General features: G+C 37.0%; 1 protein-coding gene across 1 annotated transcript in view; it reads left to right on the top strand.

Annotated features, from left to right (window-relative positions):
* CNTLN (centlein) overlaps positions 1-21,242 on the top strand; it is a 307,559-nt gene that overhangs the window by 217,862 nt on the left and 68,455 nt on the right. Inside the window, 3 exon segments of the mRNA XM_036021559.1 lie at positions 5,404-5,584; positions 9,475-9,568; positions 9,666-9,883. Coding sequence (XP_035877452.1) covers positions 5,404-5,584; positions 9,475-9,568; positions 9,666-9,883 — 493 coding nt within the window.

Genomic DNA, 21,242 nt, shown 5'->3' with positions numbered 1-21,242 from the left:
TGCCCACAGGTTCCTTTTTGGCCATCTTTCATGAAAGCAACCTTCATTCCTTCCCTGGAAAGACTGCCATGCACTGCACAACCAACCAAAGTACCAGGCTTTTCTCGTGGGCTTACACTAGCTTTACAAGTCAATCCCAGTTCCTCAGGGCTTTCTGGTGACGACCAGAACCCATACATGCCTCTATCAGATGTGACGTTCCAGACAAAACCACTATTAACTACTGGTCTTATTGGTCTTATGCAAAGAAACCTTATGTTTTCACTTACTCCTTCAGAATGCCAAATTCTGGAGGGATCAGGTAGGGAGAAAAATACAAAGCCTGAAGGAAAATCTTTTCCCTTCTGATACTTACCAGGCTTCTTAAAACCTTTACTTCTACAGACTTATGCAACATTTACAACCCTTTTATTTTTTCATACATTTTCTGATGTCCACCAAGAGTGTATTTCCATGCCTTATACCTTTTATTATTAACTAACATCACATAATTCCAAAACTTTTACTTTTTCATTTATCTGTACAGTTTCCCACCGACCTTCTTCATTTATATATATATATATATATATATTATTTACTTTTCTACAGAGTGTGAAGTTTTAACCTTCCCTGGAATCCTTCATTTCCTTTTCAGAGCAGATGCAGAGCAAAACCCAAAACACAGAGTTTCTAGAACAGTATACAGGTAAGGTCATTCTCTCACACAAAGACATGCTCCTTCAGGCCTGGTCTTTTGGCAGAGACATGCTGCTTTGCCTCTGGCTGAAGCACTTATCAGTCCCAAATGACCCTTCCTGGGTCCCGAGTGGCAAAGGCATCCTCCCCAACCAGTTACAGGCAACCTTAAACAGATTTTAAGTACAAAGGGTTTTTGATCAGAAACAACACTGCTCTTTTCCCACAAAACCAGAAAACAAATAGTTGAGGCTTCCTTTACTCCAGGTTTAAAACTTTACATTCTTTATACATAATTTTACTCATTCAGATTTAACCATTATTCTTTTAATCCTGGTTCCTTTCCCACTCTGGGAGGAACAGCCGAAAGTCCCTAGGACTGCAGGTATCTTCTACTAAAAATTCCCTAGATTTGCAGAGACATTCTGCAGTTTTCTGAAGCTCAGACCCTGAAAAACCCTACAGGCCAGATGTTTTCCTTAACTTCAGTACATGTCCTTCAGAGCCGTTCTTATCAGAAGCAGTTACACAGAGAACCAGGCTGATGCAGTCTGGAGAGAGCCCTTAGCCTGGCACCTTGCCCAGTTCCAAGATGGAGGGGCTCTCACGTGACCTATCATCCAAGATGAGGACAACCATGCACCTCCACCCTGGGGGGGGCACTCATGTGGCTCATCCTCCATTTTATCCAAAATGGCGGCACACCCACATACATGCAATATAGTACTGTGGCAGAAACCCCCCCAACCTATGATGAATTCTACCAACTGACGCAAACAAAGGAAAAGGGGATCTTTCACACGCCCGCTGCAGGTGGGGGGCCCAATCAGACTCCGTAAGCCTGGCCGGCTCCGTGGAGTCACAAACACATTCACACACAGTCAGTCACACAGTTCTCCCTTGAGAAGGAGTCCAATGGTCTAGGTCTTGGCCCAGACTCCTGAATTTTCCAGTTGAGGGGTGATCAGCCCCTCCCTGATTCTCGAGTCTGGTCCCTGGGGCACTTACCGATACCTGATTGGCGCCTCTGACAGTTCGTGGTTCATCTCTCCCCTCCACCTGGGTGTTAGAGTGGTCGGGGACGAGGCACAGGGAGTCTCTGCCCTGGGAAGCCTGGAATCACCAGGGTACATGCTCCTCCCCTGCGGCAGGGCTCCCCCGGTTGCCTTCACTGGAGGCAAAATACCTGCTCATGTGAGGGGTTTCCCGGCCAATGCACCAAAATGTTGTGGAAAATCCACCCATACTCGGGAGATAATGAAGCACAAACTTTATTACGCGCGCAGGGCTCAAGGGGGGTTAATTCCCAAATCCTGAGCCGAAAAGGCTGGGTTCGGGCTCCTTTTTATATACCAGTTACACAGTCAGAAAGGGAGGGAGAACCAGCTGCTGAAAGCAAGCATTCAGAAGCAGGGGCATAGTGACCTTCAGATAATCGTTCCTTAGCAACTCTGCTAGCTGGCTCCTTACCTAAAAATAACTTTTACTTAGCTTTTGTCCCGACAAAACTTGCAAGTGTTACAGAGAGCAGTTTCTTTTCCTGCCACATAAGAAACTTACTTAGATATTGAGAAAAATAGAGCTTTGTTCTTCATATATAAATATATTATGTAATTATTACCTTATAGTACTAATGTCCTATACTTGCATCGTATTATAAAGCATGCTGTCAAATGACAAAAGTAATACCATTTAGTAATAAGTTTGAAGCCCTTTATTCAAGGGGTAACATCCATGGAGTAGGGGTTAACAGAGCCTACCGAGCAGTGGAGCACTCTTCCTGAGGGAATTGTGTTGAGAGAGAGTTTCATAGAGCATTAGAAGGGCAATGAAGAAACAGGGCGTGGTTGGCTGGGGGGTTGAGTGTTTCCTAATAAGGCTAGCATGTCCTATTTTCTAGGGTCAGGTGAGCTAGCTAAAGCTGAGTTGGCGAACTGTGATTGGGGTAAGTTAGGTTTCCTTGACAGTGAGGTATACAATGGAAAAATTCATTTTTCTTCTACCCTTCTAAATTCTTCTGACTGGACTAATAATTAAATTAACATGAGACAGATCAACAGGAGGAAATGACTAAATCTATTATACAAGTGAAACTGGAAAAGATTGGCATTCGTGTTGTCTGTCACATACTGAACCCAATAAGCAGAGACAGGGATTGAATCTTTATGGGTACTTTATTCAGATGGCTGATGATCTGAGAAGACAGTGGGTTCATACCCTAAGGGACCATTTTACATTTTCTTTCAAGCCAGCCTTTTCATAACAGGGAATATACGAGGTGCAGTGAGGAGTTTTTAAATTCAAGGAAAATTAGATAAAAGAAACTTGTAGTATTCTCGTCCTGGGCACTTAGCTATTCCCAGGGGTGGGTGGTGGTCTGTCTGTGTCTGGAACACAATGGCATGGATGCCTCCACTTCTTCCCCAGGTGGTAATTTTTAGCAGTGCCCTAGGAGGTCAGCTTTCTCTCCCAGGAGCCAGGATGGACCTTATCTGTAGTTTCTGAAACAATAGCTTTAACATATGCTTTACTTAGTAGGCTTATTAACCATTTACTTTAAACTCTTTCCAACTCTTGAATGCCCTATCACAAGGTCCAGTAGAAGTAACGCCATTGAGTGCGGTTGGTAGGGCACATGAATGTCTCTCCTGAGGTGGACAGCAATTTGAACATTTCATCTAAAATATCATATGGTGTGCTTGAGTGTGATAGTGTTATGTTATAGAACTGGATCTTATGATATTGTAATAAAAATTTTTATGAATAAAAAGGGGTGTTCTCTGTGTCAGACCCTGTGTCTGTCCATACAGGGGTTCCATGCAAATGTGGGGTTTGTAGTTTGGGGCTTCAAAGGGAAGAAAAGCAGTTCACATGGAGATAGAAAAGCAAATGTTTGGGTGGAGGGGCTGGAACGGGAGTAGGGGGGAGAAAACTGTACTTGAACAGTGATTGAAATTAAAAAAAATGTTAAAAAAAAAAAAGAAAAGCAAATGTTTGGAAAATAAATGTTTGCTGGGCCATCTTTAACAACAGGACACAGGGAGAACTTGGATCATAGGGGTCTTAGTAGGTCCTCCTGTGTATCAAACACTCGTTCATATGAAACTATTGTTATCTATAACTATATCTTCCTCACTGGAGGACATTATCTATGTAAATTCTTTCAGGTCATAAGAGGAAAGGTCAAAGTTTTTTCCTGAGTCTTTTGTTTCTTGAAAATAACAAGCTTAAAATAATTATTCCAAAAGGTATAATTGAGGGTGTCAAACTCTGCCTCCCCTCAGAGGCATTTCCCATAAATGTGGCTGACTTAGATTTAAATTTCTGACAAGGGCCGGGCCATTGGGGCAGCCTGCGTTTTGTGGGTCCCAATATACAAACTACCTTTATCAATGTCCATTCAGTAACAGGTAATAATCAGGAGTTGTTAATACCTCAAATAAGAAAAACAATTTCAGCAAAGCATGTTTATCTAACTTGTGGGTAACATAACTATTGAAAGAGATGGAAACTATTTTATAAAATAGAATCAGAATCCCCAAGGATCTGAAAAGACTGGGAAGATACAGTTATACACAAGACTACAGGGTTCTTCGCTTGGCTATAAAATGTCATTTGCTCAACTATACAATGGGAAAAATAAGGGACTTTGCAGTGGTGTACATAAATATATTTTATGAGGCTTTGTTAAATCCTATATGAGTCTACAGTACAGTAATCATGTCAGAGAACTTTCAAAATTTTAGTTTGTACCTAACTGGAGTTCTACTAAGCACTTCTCATAATACACTTGGAATATGAAACTGTGTCTTGAACATAATGCTACATCAGAATAAGCTGGAGCACATTCAAGTGTGACCAGGGTAAGAAAGCATCTTGAAAGCATACATACATATTAGAAATATTTGAAAAGCTAGGGATGTTTTTCTTAGAGATGAATCAGGCATCATGTTACTGTGTTTTGGTAGTTAAAAGATCATCCATGTGGAAAAATGATTGAGCTTACTAACATGATCTGCTCAACTCAGCATTTGTAACTTTCTTTCCTTGCTTTATGTTTTCTTTTTAACACATACTGCTAACATACTATATATTTTACTTCCTATTTGTTACCTTTCCCCTCTCTCATCCCACTAGGATGAAAGCTATATGACAGCAGGCATTTTTATCTACTTTATTTACTTACTGTGTTATCTCTAATGTCTAGCAAAGTGCCTGGCACATGGTTGATGCTTAACAAGTACTTTATTGAATGATGAATAGCCTTAGAGATGAAGCTGGGGTAACTGGGTGAAAGCCACAGGGATTCAGATTTTGTCCCAGAGTAAGGGAGAACTTTGTTAGAAATGTTCAAGTTTTCCACCCTGGTTCAGAAAGTAGTGAGTACTCCAACCCTACAACTGTTGAAACTTGTGCTTCCTGAGTTAACAGTTAGTAAAAATACTATAGAAGTGATGCTAGTATGCATTTGATTCTAGATAATCTAATTTCTTGATGAGATTTTTATAATTTTGTAAAATATAGATTAATTTTCTTTCTTACCACTGAAAACCCGTAAGTGTTCAAATTAAACTTACAGTTTTGTACTGTACTATAGTATGTGCAATAATAATAATAATAATAATAATATAGTATATGCTATATTATTTTTTGATCTTGAACTTAAAAGAGGTATATATTTAACAACTCTTCTTGGGTTTTGTGTCCCCCACTTTTTTTTCTCAAAAGCAGTGATTCTGAAACTCACATCTCTCAAAATTTGGGAACAGTTGTTGTAGAAACATCCCAGAAAATAAGTCCTATGGAAGATAAGAGAGACCAGAAGGAAGGTGATCAAACAGAAGACAGCCAAGTGCAGGGAAAAAGGATAGCACAAATATATTCAAATACAGATGGCAAACCCCCAAAGGTATGACACATTTTGCTTAATTCTAAGCTATGTTTTTAATTTTATCTTATCTTTGTAACAAATCAAATTTTGTTGCCAGTGATTTAATTTGAATCCTTAAAAAGTGAACCTTTGATATTTGCAGTGCAAATACACACTTCTTAATATTTTTCAACTCCAATTTGTCACTATTTTTGTATAGATAACATGGAAATAAAAAATATTCTTCTAAATATAAATATTCAGGTATTTATATTTCAGCTAAAAAATTTAAAGGTGATTTTAAGCTCATTTTTTTCAGGTATATGAAATATACCAAGTGTGGAAAATACTGTTTTTTTATTAGTCTTTGTGATGATAAAATTATTTACTTTAAGTAAATCTATAAATTTCTAGTATTTACCTAATTTTCTAATATGTTTCAAATCTTAAAGAAATTAATGGTTCTAAACAATTTAGTCATTAATTCTTACTGTGTATATATCATGTCACCCAAAGGTTTACTTGTTCATCATAAATCAGTGAAATACAGAGGAAAGATAATTTTCTTGTAAAAAATCATCTTTTAATTAACCTATAGTGTTATTTTAAAATCAAATCCAGCAGTATTTAATTTTTGAGGTCTGGTAAGGACTTTGGAAGGAAAAAGCTCAAGGATGACAAAAATCTATTTTAGTTACCACCAGAATGAAGTTCAGATGAAAAATTATATGCTAAGTGTCTGCTAATTCACTGAGTGACTGGTGAATAGATAGATTTTGTAAAAGCTGCTATTTTGCCACATATTACTTGGTTGGGAATTTTCCTTAGTTGTAGTCATTTATGTGTAGCATGGGTTTGTAATAAAAAATAACTCATAATCCCATTTATATAAGAGAATATAGTATAAACTACTTTGAATAAATCTATGTATATTGTTTGCAGTCAGAAAAAAGACACATTGACCAAATTGTAGCAATTTTGTTTTGAAAATATAGAATTTCTCACTAACTCCAAAGATAACCATTATTTTAACTTTAATTGCTAACTCCATTTCTTTATAATTTTATCTCTCTTAAAATTATAGTTAATTTTGCCTGTTTTTGAATTTTATAGATTCTATACAGTATATATCTTCTTTTGTGTCTGGCTTCTTTTGTTCAATATTATGTGGAGTTCATTCACTTTTATTGTTGTTTATTGCACTTCCTTGTCTGACTATACCTCAATTTACACATTGTACTGCTGAATTTTGGGTTCCTTCAGTTTGGATTTCCTGCAAATAATGTTGCAATGAGTATTCTTATGCATGTACCATAGATTAAGTTTTTCTAAGATTTTAATTTGATAATGGTGTTTTCTGAGCATTGTACCAATTTGTTGTATCTACCAGCACACTATGAAAATTTTTACTGCTCCTCATCAGTAATTGGTATGTTAATATTTCTCATCTCAGCCCCTTTTGTATATATGTTCAGGTATATTATTATGGGTTGAATTTACATTTTTGTGATTACTAATAAAGTGTTGAATACTTTCTCGTGATTACTTACCATATGGAATTCTTTTTTTAAAAAGATTTTTTAAAATTTATTTTTAGAGAGGGAAGGGAGGGAGATAGAGAGAGAAACATCAATGTGCGGTTGCTGGGGGTTATGGCCTGTAACCCAGGCATGTACCCTGGCTGGGAATTGAACCTGCGACACTTTGGTTCACAGCCCACTCTCAATCCACTGAGCTACGCCAGCCAGGACCATATGGAATTCTTTAGTAAATTGCCTCTTCAGGTCTCTGCTCATTTTAAAAATGAGTTGTCTATATTTTTCTTATTTATTTTTATGAGTTTTTATAAATGCTATATATAAGTCTCTGGCTACTTATATATATTGTAGATACCTTGCCGTACTCCATACTGTACCTATTCAAGGTTCTTAATGTAATCTTTTGAGGAACAGAACATCTTAATTCTAATGCTATCAACAGTAGAAAATAAAACAATCCAATTAGAAAATGGGCAAACAACATGAACAGACATTTCAACAAAAAAGGATAAATGGATAACAAATAAGCACACATATATAAAGATATTCAACATCATTAATAACTAGAGAAATGCAGAGTAAGATACTGATGAAATCCAAATCTAGCAGAACAGCTAAAATAAAAAAATAGTGACACTCCAAATGCTGACAAGGATGTAGTAATACTGGGTCTCTCATACATTTCGGGTGTGAATATAAAGTGGTACAGCACTCTGGGAAACAGTTGGCAGTTTCTTTTGAAAACCTAATAATCCCACACTTACTACACAAGCCAGCTATTTCACCCATGGACACTTATCCCACAAAAATGAAAATGTATATTTATCCAAAAAACCTGTAATGAATGATCATAGTAGCTTTATCTGTAATAGCCCAAAATACAACCAAAATTTTCTTTATTAGCTGAATGTTTAAACAAACTGCGATACATTCACACCATGGAATACCACTCCGCAATATAAATGGTAGGAACTATTGATACACACAGTGTCCTGGCTTTGTGACCTCAAATTTCTCATCTTGATATGGGACCTAGGCTTTCTTTCCTGTTATCTGGTACTCTGTGTTGCTCTTTACATAGAATTTCAAGGTTGCCAGATTATCAATTGTTCTGTATTTATTGGGCACTTTGTTGGGCACTTGTCTCTTGATTCCCACTTTTACCTCATTTTTGGCCCCAGAATCTCCCCATGTTACCAAGACACTTGAACAGTGCTTATTTCAAAATATGAGAATTTTTCTGAATTTCTAGTCAGTTAATACTGGAAAAAGAAGTCTAGTGCTTTTTTATTTTAGGTATAGTTTATTTGAAACCATGTCTGATGACTACTATTTAACTTGGGCAGTTATGTTTTGGATCTTTTTACAGCACTCAGTAATAGCACTTAAGTTTTAATTGAATCTTACTAAAACAATGAAACTTTTAAAAATATATCTTATATACTGGTTTGGAAGATATGTTTTAATGAAACATTTCAAAAATATTTTAAGAAATGAATGTTAGTTTAAAAGAAAGTAATTACTTCAAAGGCAAATGTTATCTTAGATAGGGGTTTCTAGAATTTGTGTTAGCAAATCAATTTTATTACTTCAGAGACATGCCTTATATATAATTTATGTATCCCTCAGCATAAAATATAAGGCTCATTGTCAAAGTACCATTGGGTCAAATTTATTTTTTCTTTTTATTTTTACTGTAATTATTTATTTGTCCCTGAATTAGCGTTTCTGAAAAAATTTAAGAGTGTTCTAGATTGATATTGTTCTTGTTTCCCAGACAATAAAGTCATAAACAAGACCATGTTTTATTATTAATATTTATAATATTTTGAAACATATTCCTATTTAAAATTTTGCTTTGGAAAAGCTTTTTGAAATTGGTGAAATGTTTTGGAACAGAAGTCAACATAGATTTATTTTATTCAATCTTAGTATATTGGAATGTCATTAGGAAAACACAGCTTCAAGAAAACTTACTTTATTATCATCGACATCATTTTAGCTTTATTTGTCAGAAGAGATTCATTAGTCTCCATGCAACAGAGAACAGTATTTGAGAAAAGGACTTAGATTCCCAGAGAATAGGTTATTGAATATTTTATTTTTGTTGCTTTTATTGTACTTACCCTTATGGTTCTAAGTAGCCCCTAGGCTAAATTACTACTACTTTGGGGGTTAATTTTGTATTTGTATCTTTCACCTTGTAAGGTCAACTTTAGTGTACATATTATATTCATTTATGAGTTTTTGGTATCAATTATAGAGTTTTATCTAAACATTTTAATTACATAAATAAATGTATTTTAAGTGAAGAAATATTATGTATCATGTTGGTTCACTTGATGTTGTTATTGAGTAACAATCTAATTTTTATGAAATCCTTTAATTTAGGATTATTTTCATTACAAGAATGTCAAAAAGCCAACTTTTGAAAAGAAGACTGGTAATATTCAGAAGAGTTCACATACAGCAGTTCCTAGCAGAGGTAAGAATGCATATGTAATTAATAGTGTCTTCATAATTGAATGTGATTTTAAAAATATTACAAACATTATTTTTCTATAACAGTTACATATTCTCAGTTAACAGAGAAAAATGGAAAAATGTGCAGAAAACAAGAAGCAATACTGTTTTATTACGAGAAAGAATTATATCCTTGCAACAACAAATCAGTGTACTTCAGAATGCCAAAAAAGCAGCAGAATTATCTGTTAAAGAATATAAAGAAGTCAATGAAAAGCTTCTTCATCAGCAGCAAGTATCAGATCAACGATTTCAGACAAGCAGGCAGACAATAAAGGTAAAGGGAACTTTAAAGACTATATTATAAAAGTACATATTTTTGTTTTACATGTGTTTTTTTGGTTCGTATTTGTGTTAGACATGTCTGTCAGTACAAAAATAATTTCCAGGCAGTGCAAACTAATATTTTAATACCTAGGTTTTAAAAAATATGGTCATATTAACAAACAAATTTGATGAGGGGGAGAACCCCATCAAAAAGACAAAAACACTTTATTAGCATATCTGTTTTACTTAGTTTTTCTAACCTTAACAATTTGATATATTGCATTATACCTTATTTTAAATATAGGCTCCATAAATGCATGTAGTGTGCCCATTTGCTCATGTCTAAAACTTTGAATTTGTCATTATACTCATAAATCACATTCTTGATTGGTAATTGCCTTAGTTCCTATTTGCAATTACTAATTTAAAATGTGAAGATTTTAATATAAATATCCATACTAATGTGTTCCTATAACTTATTTGTGCTTCTTTAATTCAGGTGAATTGAGTTTTCTGTAACAATTTTTGGAGATATTATACCTTACTGCTGGTTATCATAATTTTTACCTAGAGCAAATGAAAAAGATTTTTTAAGTCTTCATTCCTAAAGGTATTTGTATCAAGAATGAATTTTGGATATTTGTTTTACACAGAATTTTTTCAAACATTTCTGGAAAAAAAAATTTAAATCATAATCACAAAAATTTTTTAATGATATTGGGTTGGCCAAAAAGTCTGTAAGTTTTTTTCCATAAAATAAAAGATATATTTTTCATTTTCACCAATAACTTTATTGATTTGGGTATTTTGAGTATGTTGGCTCTTTCCCATGTGGTATAATGTGATTGTTCTCAATTAATGTCTCAATTTGATTGCTGTCAGCTTCAACTGGGCTACCCGACCGTGGAGCATTGTCCACTGAGATATCTCTAGCTTGAAACTTCACAATCAGTTTTGATACAGTCAGTCACAGCACCTTTTCCACACACTGCACAATTTTTTTGTGTGTTTCAGTTGTGTTTTTACTTTCTTTGAAATAATAAAGCATAATATTGCTGAAAATGTGTATTTTCTTCCATCTTCAGTATTAAAATGTCTAAACAAAATTCACCAATTTTTATGTTTTTTAATGCACACTGATATGACAGGCATCACAATATAATCTAACAAAATTGTTTAGAATGAAGATAAAGACAGCTGAGTGTTATTAGAGCCATCTTATGGGATAAAAAATAAGCGAACTTTTTGGCCAACCCATTACTTACATTCTTTACTTCCAGTATCTAGTGATTTGATTCAAGTCATACTCAGAATAGTTTTAATTAAAACAATCTTAATGTTATACTTGTTATACTAATAAGAAGTGTTTTGGCTTTATTCCAAGGTAGCCTTATACCCAAACCTGATTCCTGTTCCATACATAGGAGGTCTGTCCAGAAGGTATCCAGCCATGTAATATGAAAAATAGAGACATTTACTGAAGCAGATATAAGATACAAGAAACATTGTACATAGGACAAAGATGCCTCAGTTCCCATCAAACTAGGCACCTTGGGACCCTACACAGTTCTCCCAATCGCCGTCAGCTGTGCTATCACATTTTCCGGAATCTCATGTATGGTCTGAAATCTCTTTTCTTTCAAAGGTGATTTAAGTTTTGGGAAAAGCCAGAAGTCACAGGGTGCCAAATCTAGGCTGTAGGGGGACTGAGTCACCTGGGTGATTTGATGTTCTACCAAAAAACTGCACGACACATGATGCATGGGTGGACACATTGTCTATGACGCTGCCAGTCACCAGGTGCCCACAGCTGCAGCCTTCTGGATTTACCAAATAGTTTCTGTGGAGGATTGTTCAAGCTTAAGGCAAATTTGGTGCAGATTCATTGCTCTACTCGCTCAATCATTTTGTTTTTTCTTAATTTATTTTTTCTTTTTATTTATTTATTTTTAAATTGCTTTTCTGTTACAATACTTCCAATTTTCCTGTGTTACTCTCCCCTGCCCCACCCACCCCGCTACTCCCACAGTCAATTTCCACCCTGCTGTTCATGTCCATGGGTCACTCATACATATTTTTTAACTAGGCCCTTCCCCTTCTTTCCTCTCTTATCCCTCCCTAACCCCTCTGATCCCTTGTCAGTTTGTTCCTTATTTCCATGCCTCTGGTTCTATTTTGCTCATTTGTTTGTTTTGTTAATTAGGTTTCACTTATCAGTGAGATCATATGGTATTTGTCTTTTGCCTCCTGGCTTATTTCACTTAGCATAATGCTCTCCAGATCCATTCATGCTGTCTCGAAGGGTAGGAGCCCCTTCTTTCTTTCTGCTATATAGTATTCTTCCATTGTGTAAATGTACCAGTTTTTTGATCTACTCATTTATCCATGGGCACTTAGGCTGTTTCCAACACTTGGCTATTATAAATATTGCTGCTATGAACAGAGGCATACATAGGTTCTTTTGAATTGTTCTTTTCAGGATTCTTGGGGTATAATCCCAGCAGTAGAATCACTGGATCAAAAGGTAGTTCCACTTTTAGTGTTTTGAGGTAATTCCATACTGTTTTCCACAGTGGCTGCACAAGTCTTCATTCCCACCAATAATGTACTAGGTTTCCCTTTTCTCCACAACCTTGCCAGCACTTGTTGTTTGTTGATTTGTTAATGGTGGACATTCTGACTGGTGTGAAGTGGTATCTCATTGCAATTTTAATTTGCATCTTTCTGATGGCTAGTGATACTAAGCATCCTTTCATATGCCTGTGGGCCCTCTGTATCTTCTCCTTGGAGAAGTGCCTATTCAGGCCCTTTGCCCATTTTGTAATTGGATTGGTTGTCTTCCTGGCATTGAGTAATATAAGGTCTTTATTTGGAGTAACATAAGTTATATATTTTGGAGATCAAACCCTTGTTGAGATATCATTGGCAAACATATTTTTCCAGATGGTTGGTTCCCTTCTCCTTTTTAAAAAAAAGATTTTATTTATTTTATTTTTGGGCAGAGGGAGAGAAACATTAATGTGTGATTGCCTCTCACGGACCCCCTAATGGGAACCTGGCCTGCAACCCAGGCATTTACCCTGACTGGGAATCAAACTGGTAACCCTTTGATTTGCAGGCCGTTGCTCAATCCACTGACCTACACCAGAGAGGTCTCCCCTTTTCATTTTGATGATGTTTTCTTTAGCTGTACAGAAGCTTTTTAAGTTGATGTAGTCCCATTTGTTTATTCTTTCCTTTATTTCCCTTACTCTAGACCATGCATTGGCAAAAATATTGCTGTGTGAGATATCTGAAATTTTGCTGCCTGTGTGTTCCTCTGGGACTTTTATGGTGTCATGGCTTATGTTTAAGTCTTTCATCCATTTTGAATTTATCCTGGTGTATGGAGTAAGTTGGTGGTCAAGTTTCATTTTTTTGCATGTACTATTCCAGTTTTCCCAGCACTGTTAATTGAAGAGGCTATTTTCACTCCATTTTATGATTCTGCCCCCTTTGTCAAATATTAATTATTCATAGAGACATGGGTTTATTTCTGGGCTCTCTGTTCTGTTCCATTAATCTATGTGTCTGTTCTTGTGCCAGTGTCAGACTGCTTTGATTACAGTGGCCTTGTAATATAGTTTGATATCAGGTATTGTGATCCCTCCTACTTTGTTCTTCTTTCTCAAGATTACTGTGGCTTTTTGGGGTTATTTTTGGTTCCATATAAATTTTTGAAATATTTGTTCTAAATGGGTGAAATATGTCATTGGTATTTTAATAAGGATTGCATTGCAGCTATAGATTGCTTTGGGTAGTATGGACATTTTAATGATGTTGATTCTTCCAATCCATGAACAGGGTATATACTTCCATGTCTTTGTATCTTCCTCAGTTTCTTTCTTCAGTGTTTTGTAGTTTTTTGAGTACAGGTCTTTTGCCTCTTTGGTTAAGTTTATTCTTTGCGTCTTTATTTAGTAAATGGGATTTTTTTCCTAGTTTCTGTTTCTGATATTTCATTGTTAGTGTACAAAAATGCCTTCAATTTCTGAATATTGACTTGGTATCCTGCTACTTTGCTGAATTCACTTTTTAGGTTGAATAGTTTTGCGGGGAGGAACCCATAGGATTTTTCTATTTAGACATGAGTCTGCAAATAGTGACAGTTTTACCTCCTACTTTTCAATTTGGATGCCTTTTATGTCTATCTTTTTTATGATTACTGTGGCTAGAACTTCCAATACTATGTTGAATAAAAGTGGTGAAAGTGGTCATTTTTGTCCTGTTCCTGATTTTAGTGGGAAAGCTTCTAAATTTTACCCATTGAGTATGATGTTGTCTGTAGGTTTCTCATACATGGCCTTTATTATGTTGAGATGCACTTTCTATATTCCCAGTTTGTTGAGCATTTTTATCAGAAATGGGTGTTATACTTTATCAAATGCTTTTTCAGCATCTATCGATAAAATCATGTGATTTTTGTCTTTCTTTTTGTTTATGTGGTATATTATGTTTATTGATTTGCAAATATTGTACCACCCTTGTATCTCTGGGATGAATCCCACATGATCATGGTATATGATCTTTTTAATATATTGCTGGATCTGGTTTGCCAATATTTTGTTGAGGATTTTAACATCTATATTCATCAGCAATATTGGCCTGTAGTTTTCTCTCTTTGTTGTGTCTTTACCTGGTTTCAGAAGTAGGATATTACTGGCCTCATAAAAAGAATTTGGGAAACTTCTCTGTCTTGAATTTTTTGGAATAGTTTGTGAAGGATCAGTGGTAGTTCTTCTTTGAATGTTTGGAAAAAGGAGAAAAATTTCTCCTTTTTCATTTCTGATTTTATTTATTTGGGTCATCTCTCTTTTCTTGATGAGTCTGCTTAAGAGCTTGTCAATCTTGTTTATCTTTTCAAAGAAACAACTCCTGGATTTATTGATCCTTTTTTTAATATATTTTATTGATTATGCTATTACAGTTGTCCCATTTCCCCCCTTCTCTCCCCTCCACCCTGTACCCCCCTCCCACCCACATTTCCCCCTTTAGTTCATGTCCATGTGTCATACTTATGAGTTCTTTAGTTTCTACATTTCCCATACTATTCTTGCCCTCCCCCTATCTATTTTCAACCTACATTCTATGTTACTTATTCTCTATACCTTTTCCCCGTCTCTCCTCCTCCCACCCCCCTGCTGCTAACCCTCCGTGTGCCCTCCATTTCTGTGGTTCTGTTCCTGTTCTAATTGTTTACTTAGTTTCTTTTGGTTTTGCTTTAGGTGTGGTTGTTGATATTTGTGAGTTTGCTGTCCTTTTACTATACATGTCTTTTCTTTATCTTCTTTTCTTAGATAAGTCCCTTTAGCATTTCATAAAATAAGGGCTTGGTGATGATGAACTCCTTTAACTTGACCTTATCTGAGAAGCACTTTATCTGCCCTTCCATTCTAAATGAGAGCTTTGCTGGATAGAGCAATCTGGGATGTAGGTCCTTGTCTTTCATGACTTGGAATATTTCTTTCCAGCCTCTTCTTGCCTGTAAGGTCTCTTTGGAGAAATCAGCTGACAGTCTGATGGGAACTCCTTTGTAGGTTACTGTCCCCTTACCTCTTGCTGCTTCTAGGATTCTCTCCTTTGTTTTTACCTTGGCTAATGTAATTATGATGTGCCTTGGTGTGTTTCTTCTTGGGTCCAACTTCTTTGGGGCTCTCTGAGCTTCTTGGATTTCTTGGAAGACTGTTCCCTTTGCCAGATTGGGGAAGTTCTGCTTTATTATTTGTTCAAATACGTGCTCAATCTGTTGCTTTTCCCCTTCCGATTCTGGTACCCCTATAATTCAGATATTGGAACGTTTAAAGGTGTCTTGGATGCTCTTAATCTTTTCCTCAATTTTTTGAATTCTTATTTCATCATGCTTTCCTGCTTGGTTGATTCTATCTTCCTTCTGGTCCACTGTATTGTTTTGAGACTCATATTCCTTCCTTTCACTATAGGCTCTCCTCCGCGTGTCTTCCTGCATCTGTTTTATGGTACTCTGCATTCTTTCATCTAAATTTCGTCCAAAATCCACCAGTTCCATGAGCTTTCTAATCACCAGTGTTTTGAACTGCGCATCTGATAGATTGGCTAATTCTTGGTCGCTCAAAAGGATGAGTCCTGGGGGACTGATCTGCTCTGTTGAAAACATGGTTTTTTTTTTCCCCCGTCTCTCCTTTTTTTTTTTCCGGTCTGGTTGCTCTGTTACGGTGGGGGGCGGAGCCTTAGGTGCTCACCGGGGCTGGGCACCCCGGTCGCTAGATTGTGACGTTATATGTGGGGGCGGGGCAGGAGCGGGAGCGGGGCGGGAGAAAACAATGGCGGTAGTTCCATTCCCCTGCACTCAGACCCTTGTCTGGGCTTCCAGGCCGTGAGTTCTGCCCTGGTCCACAATCGCTGCCCCTCTGGGTCTGCCAGCCGCAGCTTGCGTACTCAGGGATCACCGCTGCCTTCTTACGCGCCCGATGGCTTTTGCGCCGATTTCGCCAAACCTTCCCCCGACCTCCGCGCGCCGCCTACCCAAGCCAGCCCCGCGCCCGCCGGCTCATCTTCTCCTACCAGTCCGGATGAATGCGTCTACTTCAACTTCTTGGCTGCCCGACTTCCATTCAGATAAATCCTCTGCCGGATCTGGATGTTATTCTGATAGTAAATTATTGTTGTAAATTATTGGTTTTCTAATCTTGGTTGTACGAGGAGGTACGGTTCGTCCACCTATTCCTCCATCTTGCCAGAAGTGGATTTATTGATCCTTTTAAATGTCCTTTTAGTCTTTATGTCATTTAATTCTGCTCTGATTTTATTTCCTTCTTTCTACTGACTGTAATATTCTCTGTTTGTGTTTAAATTTTGGCATTTTTATTATGAAATGCCTTGGAGTGGGCCTCTTTGATTCATCTTCACTGGGACCCTCTATATTTCCTAGTCTTGTATGATTTTTTTCTCTCATCACGTTAGGGAAGTTTTCTGTCATTACTTTTTCAAGCAGGTTTTCTATGTCTTGTTCATCTTCTTGTCCTTCTGGTATTCCTGTGGTACAGATATTATTATGTTTTACCTTGTGTTGTAGATCCCTTAACCCCTCTTCATTCATTTTGAGGCTATTTTCATTTTGTTACTGTCTGGGAATTTTTTTCTACCTTGTCCTCCAGCTTGTTTATTCAGTCCTCTGCTTCATCTAGCCTGCTTTTAATTCTTTCTGCTGTGTTCTTTAATTCAGAAATTGTATTCTTCATTTCCTCCTGGCTCTTAGTGATAGTTTCTGTAGCCTTTTTTATACTGATGTAGTTCACTGTAAGTTCCTTGTAGCTTCCCTGTAGTTCTTTGTAGTTCCCACTGAGCTCACTGAGTTTTCATATAACCATTATTTTGAACTCAGTGTGTGATAGTTTACTTGCCTCCATTTCATTTAGCACTCCTGGACATTCCTCCTCTCCTTTCGATTTTTTTTTTGTCTCCCCATTTTAGGGGAGACTTCTGGTTTGTTTCTGCTTCTTAGATTGATCTGCTTTGACTCCGTTTCTTTGCGGCATGAATTTCCATGGTAGGAGATCTGTGGGATTCAGTGGTACAGTCTCTTTAATTTACTGAACTTGATATCTTGGGATGCCCTTTATGCTGTTTATGTTGGCTCTCTGGTTGTAATTGGGTTTTGATTGTTGTTCTTTGGTTATTCTCTGGTGGATCCTTCCCTCCAGCTGACTGACTGAGGGTCACTCTGCCTACCACTGTTGTGCAGGTAATGCCAGAACAAAACCAAACAGCTCAGGAAACAAACCCATAACCACAAAAATAACCCCCATCCACAATTACACTATCAACAGAAAATGAGCCAATATTTATAAGGTGTAAAGAGATGAAAACTATTATAGAAGGGAGAAACAAGTATGTGATGACTAACTGAAAGAAAAATGATTTTGAGAGGGTAGATGGAGAAGGGAAAGTAAGAGTAGGGAATCAGAGCAAGGTGAAGAGTGAAAGAAAGTAAAATTTACATCGTAAATTAAAAAAGGAGTGAAGAAGATGGAATGGAGCAAGAGAAGGGAACCATATAGTATTAGGTTAAACAGAAATGTTAAAAGAAAATCAAATGAGAAAGAAAGGAAAAGGAAAAACAAAGTAAATAAATTTCTAAAAATAGGAACCAAGTTGGGGCAAAAGACCCTCCACAGCACTATCAACAACAAATGACCTAAGACTAATATAGGTGAAGTGGGAATAAGAGGGCGGAAAAAAGAAAGAAAAGCTTAAGAGATGTTGAGAGGGAAGGGAAGTGATTTTTGAGATGATAGAAGGAGAAGGAATACTAAGAGTGAAGAACAAAAGCCAGGCTAAGACAGGGAAAATTAAATTTTGAGACAGACAAAAAAAGAAAGAGCAAAAGGAAGGTAGAATGGAGTAGAAGAAGGGAATGGTAAAATTTGAGATTTGAAATACCAAAATAGTGAAGATCTAGAGATAAAATTGAAGAAATGCAACAACAGTCGTGCTATTTGCAACAAATGAGCAAAGATTGGTAAAGGTGGAAAGAGAACACAGGTATTTTAAGAGTGGAAAAAAGAATGCGAGATGACCAATGACAAGAAAAATGGTTTTGAGAGGCTGGAGGGGGAGATACAGTAAGAGTATAGAATGGAAGCAAGTTGTAACAAGAAAGAAAAAAAATTTAAACTGAAAATAAGAAGAGGAAAGAAGAAAGTGAAATGGGGTAAAAGAAGGGAGGAGCATAATATGAGATTTAAAATAAACTATAATATAAAATCTAGTAATTTAATATTCATAAACTTGAAGGATGGGAAATGAACTGTGCAGGAGAGAAAGTACCACAAATCATGAAGAAGACCAGGATGGATTTCATCGTGGTAGAGTCTAGTATTTACCACCATGTTTTCTTTCTGAATCCACCTCTGGTGATGTCAGATGGTGTCCCAATTTGGCCTTAGGCAGCCTGTTCAAGACTACCAGGGATCCAACATCTGTGGCTGACTCCTTCAGTTGTTAATATAGTCACTCTGTAATCAGCAGCCAGGCTTAAGCACCACTGAGTGGGGCATAGTAATTTCTGTGGGCAGGGCTATTGCTTCCCCTGCCACCGACTGATGCCACTTGGAGGGGGGTGGTCTGCCTGAGCAAGATGGCTCCTGCAGTATGGGGAATGACTCAGCACCAGGATCGTGACAGCTGCTTTCTCAATTCTCTCCCCAAAGACACCAGCCCCAGTTTCACCTCAAAAGCCTCTAGTCCTCTCTGCCTTCCCTTTGCCAGAACCCAGGGTAAGGGGCTGCAAATGAAATTTTATACATTGTCCATTTCAAAGGATCTCTGAGACTCCAGCTGCCTGGCCCTGGCAGAGAGAAATCCTGCCACTTTTCGCAGCTGGATGTTATCTAGGTACTTTTCAGACTCTGGTGCTGTAGGCTTGGGAGCCCAGCTTGGGGTTTGAACCTTACACTTCTCAGGGGGAACACTCTGGCTGCTGAAATATTCCTCCAGCACTTCACCTGCCACCTGTGGGAGTCCAATCAGCCCTCTCGCACCTCCTCTGCATTTCCTATCAGTCATATTGTGGTGAAGCTGTTTCTTCTGTCTGTCCTTGGTTATAAAGTGTCTCTCCCTCTATGTTCAGGTATTTTGGATGATTTCTCCACAATTTAGTTGTAATTCCAGGTTGCTCCTGGGAGGAGGTTAGTGTAGCTTCCACTTACTCCTCCACCATATTGGATCTCCTCAGTCATTTTGAATGTGACTGCCACACAGTACACATGCTCACTCAATGGTGTCTACCACTCCCACAGACTAGTACAGTGAAGTTGTCATTGTTCATGCATGAGCATTCCAGTCCCCTCTTCCTGGCTGCCAAGTTACATTTATGTCACATAAACAGTTCTCATTATATTAACAATTGCTGGACTTTTTCCAGATAGACCTCATATATGGTTCAGTGGTTAATAATGATGTTGAACTTATCCATATCCAATTATTGAGAGTGAAGTATTGAAATCATCCACTCTTATTATTTGTGTAATTGATGAGAAATAATTCACATGCCATACAATTCTCTCATTTAATTCAGTGGTTACTATAATGCTGGAAAAGTTATATAATTATCACCAAAATCAATTTTAGAACATTTTATAACCTCCAAAATAGACCCTATACTTTTTAACTATCACTCTTCCATTCCCCCATCTCTCCAAGCCCTAAGCAACCATTCATCTATGTGGTTTAGCCTAGACATTCTAGACATTTCATATAGATGGGATCATACACTTCGTGGGCTTTGTGTCTGGCTTCTTTCACTTAGCATAATGTTTTCAAAATTTTCCATGTTGTAGAATGTATTACTATTAATGTAAGGACTTTGAAACTTTACTCCCCTGTAAAAATAGTAAAAACAGGCAAAAATAGTCAGAAAATCAACATTTCCATAATGAGGGGTAGATAATCTAATTTCCTAAGGGTTAATGTGATATTCTTAAGGCAATTAACTGATGACTCAAAGTTACAAGTCTATAATCCCTTATTGAATAAAATAAGGGGACTAAATGGTAATTGAAAATGTATAATAAAGATTAAATAAAATGATTGAAGATTAAATTTTTTATTAAAATGATTGAAAATCAAATGAAAGTATTTTACATGAAAACTATAAAGCATTTTATTGAGACTTTGTACATGTTGAGGAACACTTACATTCCTCCCTGAAACTCTGGAAATTAACCAAACCCTTGCAACAGTCTAGGGAGTGTTCATTAAAAACAAAACAAAACGGCTGAATCTAAATTAGAACAGGAAACTTGTAGCATTTTAATATGTTTTAGTTCCATCCCCCATTCTCCCAGCTCAGCAGTAGCCTGAGAAATATGATGGTCTATATACCCATATAGCTTGGAAGTTTCCAGAAAAAGAGAATGGAGCTGGAACACCTTTAAACCCTATTCCCAAATAATTGTCATAATTTACCATTATCATTATCATTAACTTGTCATTATCTGATGGTTCCTTGGAAGACCCCATTTAAAAAGAGGATTCTGATCTCTTTCAGTGGGAACTGCCTTCTTCCTGGGGGAGAGGAGGAAGTGGTGAGGAGATGGTATTATCAAAAACAATTACAGGCAATTGTTTTAACTTTAGCCTGCCTGAGGTAATGGATTCTAGTTTAGGTCAATGGATACATTAACTAAGTAGTTTAAAAGGAGGAACTGGGGAATGAGATCTCCATAAAAGTTTTGAAAGGCTCTGACACATTCCTGGGAATCAGGAGGACACATGCATTCATAGAGCTGTGTGTATGTTCAGGAAAGAAATGAGGAAACCTAGGCTCTTACCTCTGTCTTACCACGAGGCTC

This window comes from Phyllostomus discolor, chromosome 3 (assembly GCF_004126475.2).
Source record: "Phyllostomus discolor isolate MPI-MPIP mPhyDis1 chromosome 3, mPhyDis1.pri.v3, whole genome shotgun sequence".
Taxonomy (NCBI): domain Eukaryota; kingdom Metazoa; phylum Chordata; class Mammalia; order Chiroptera; family Phyllostomidae; genus Phyllostomus; species Phyllostomus discolor.
This window is presented reverse-complemented; position numbering and strand designations above follow the sequence as displayed.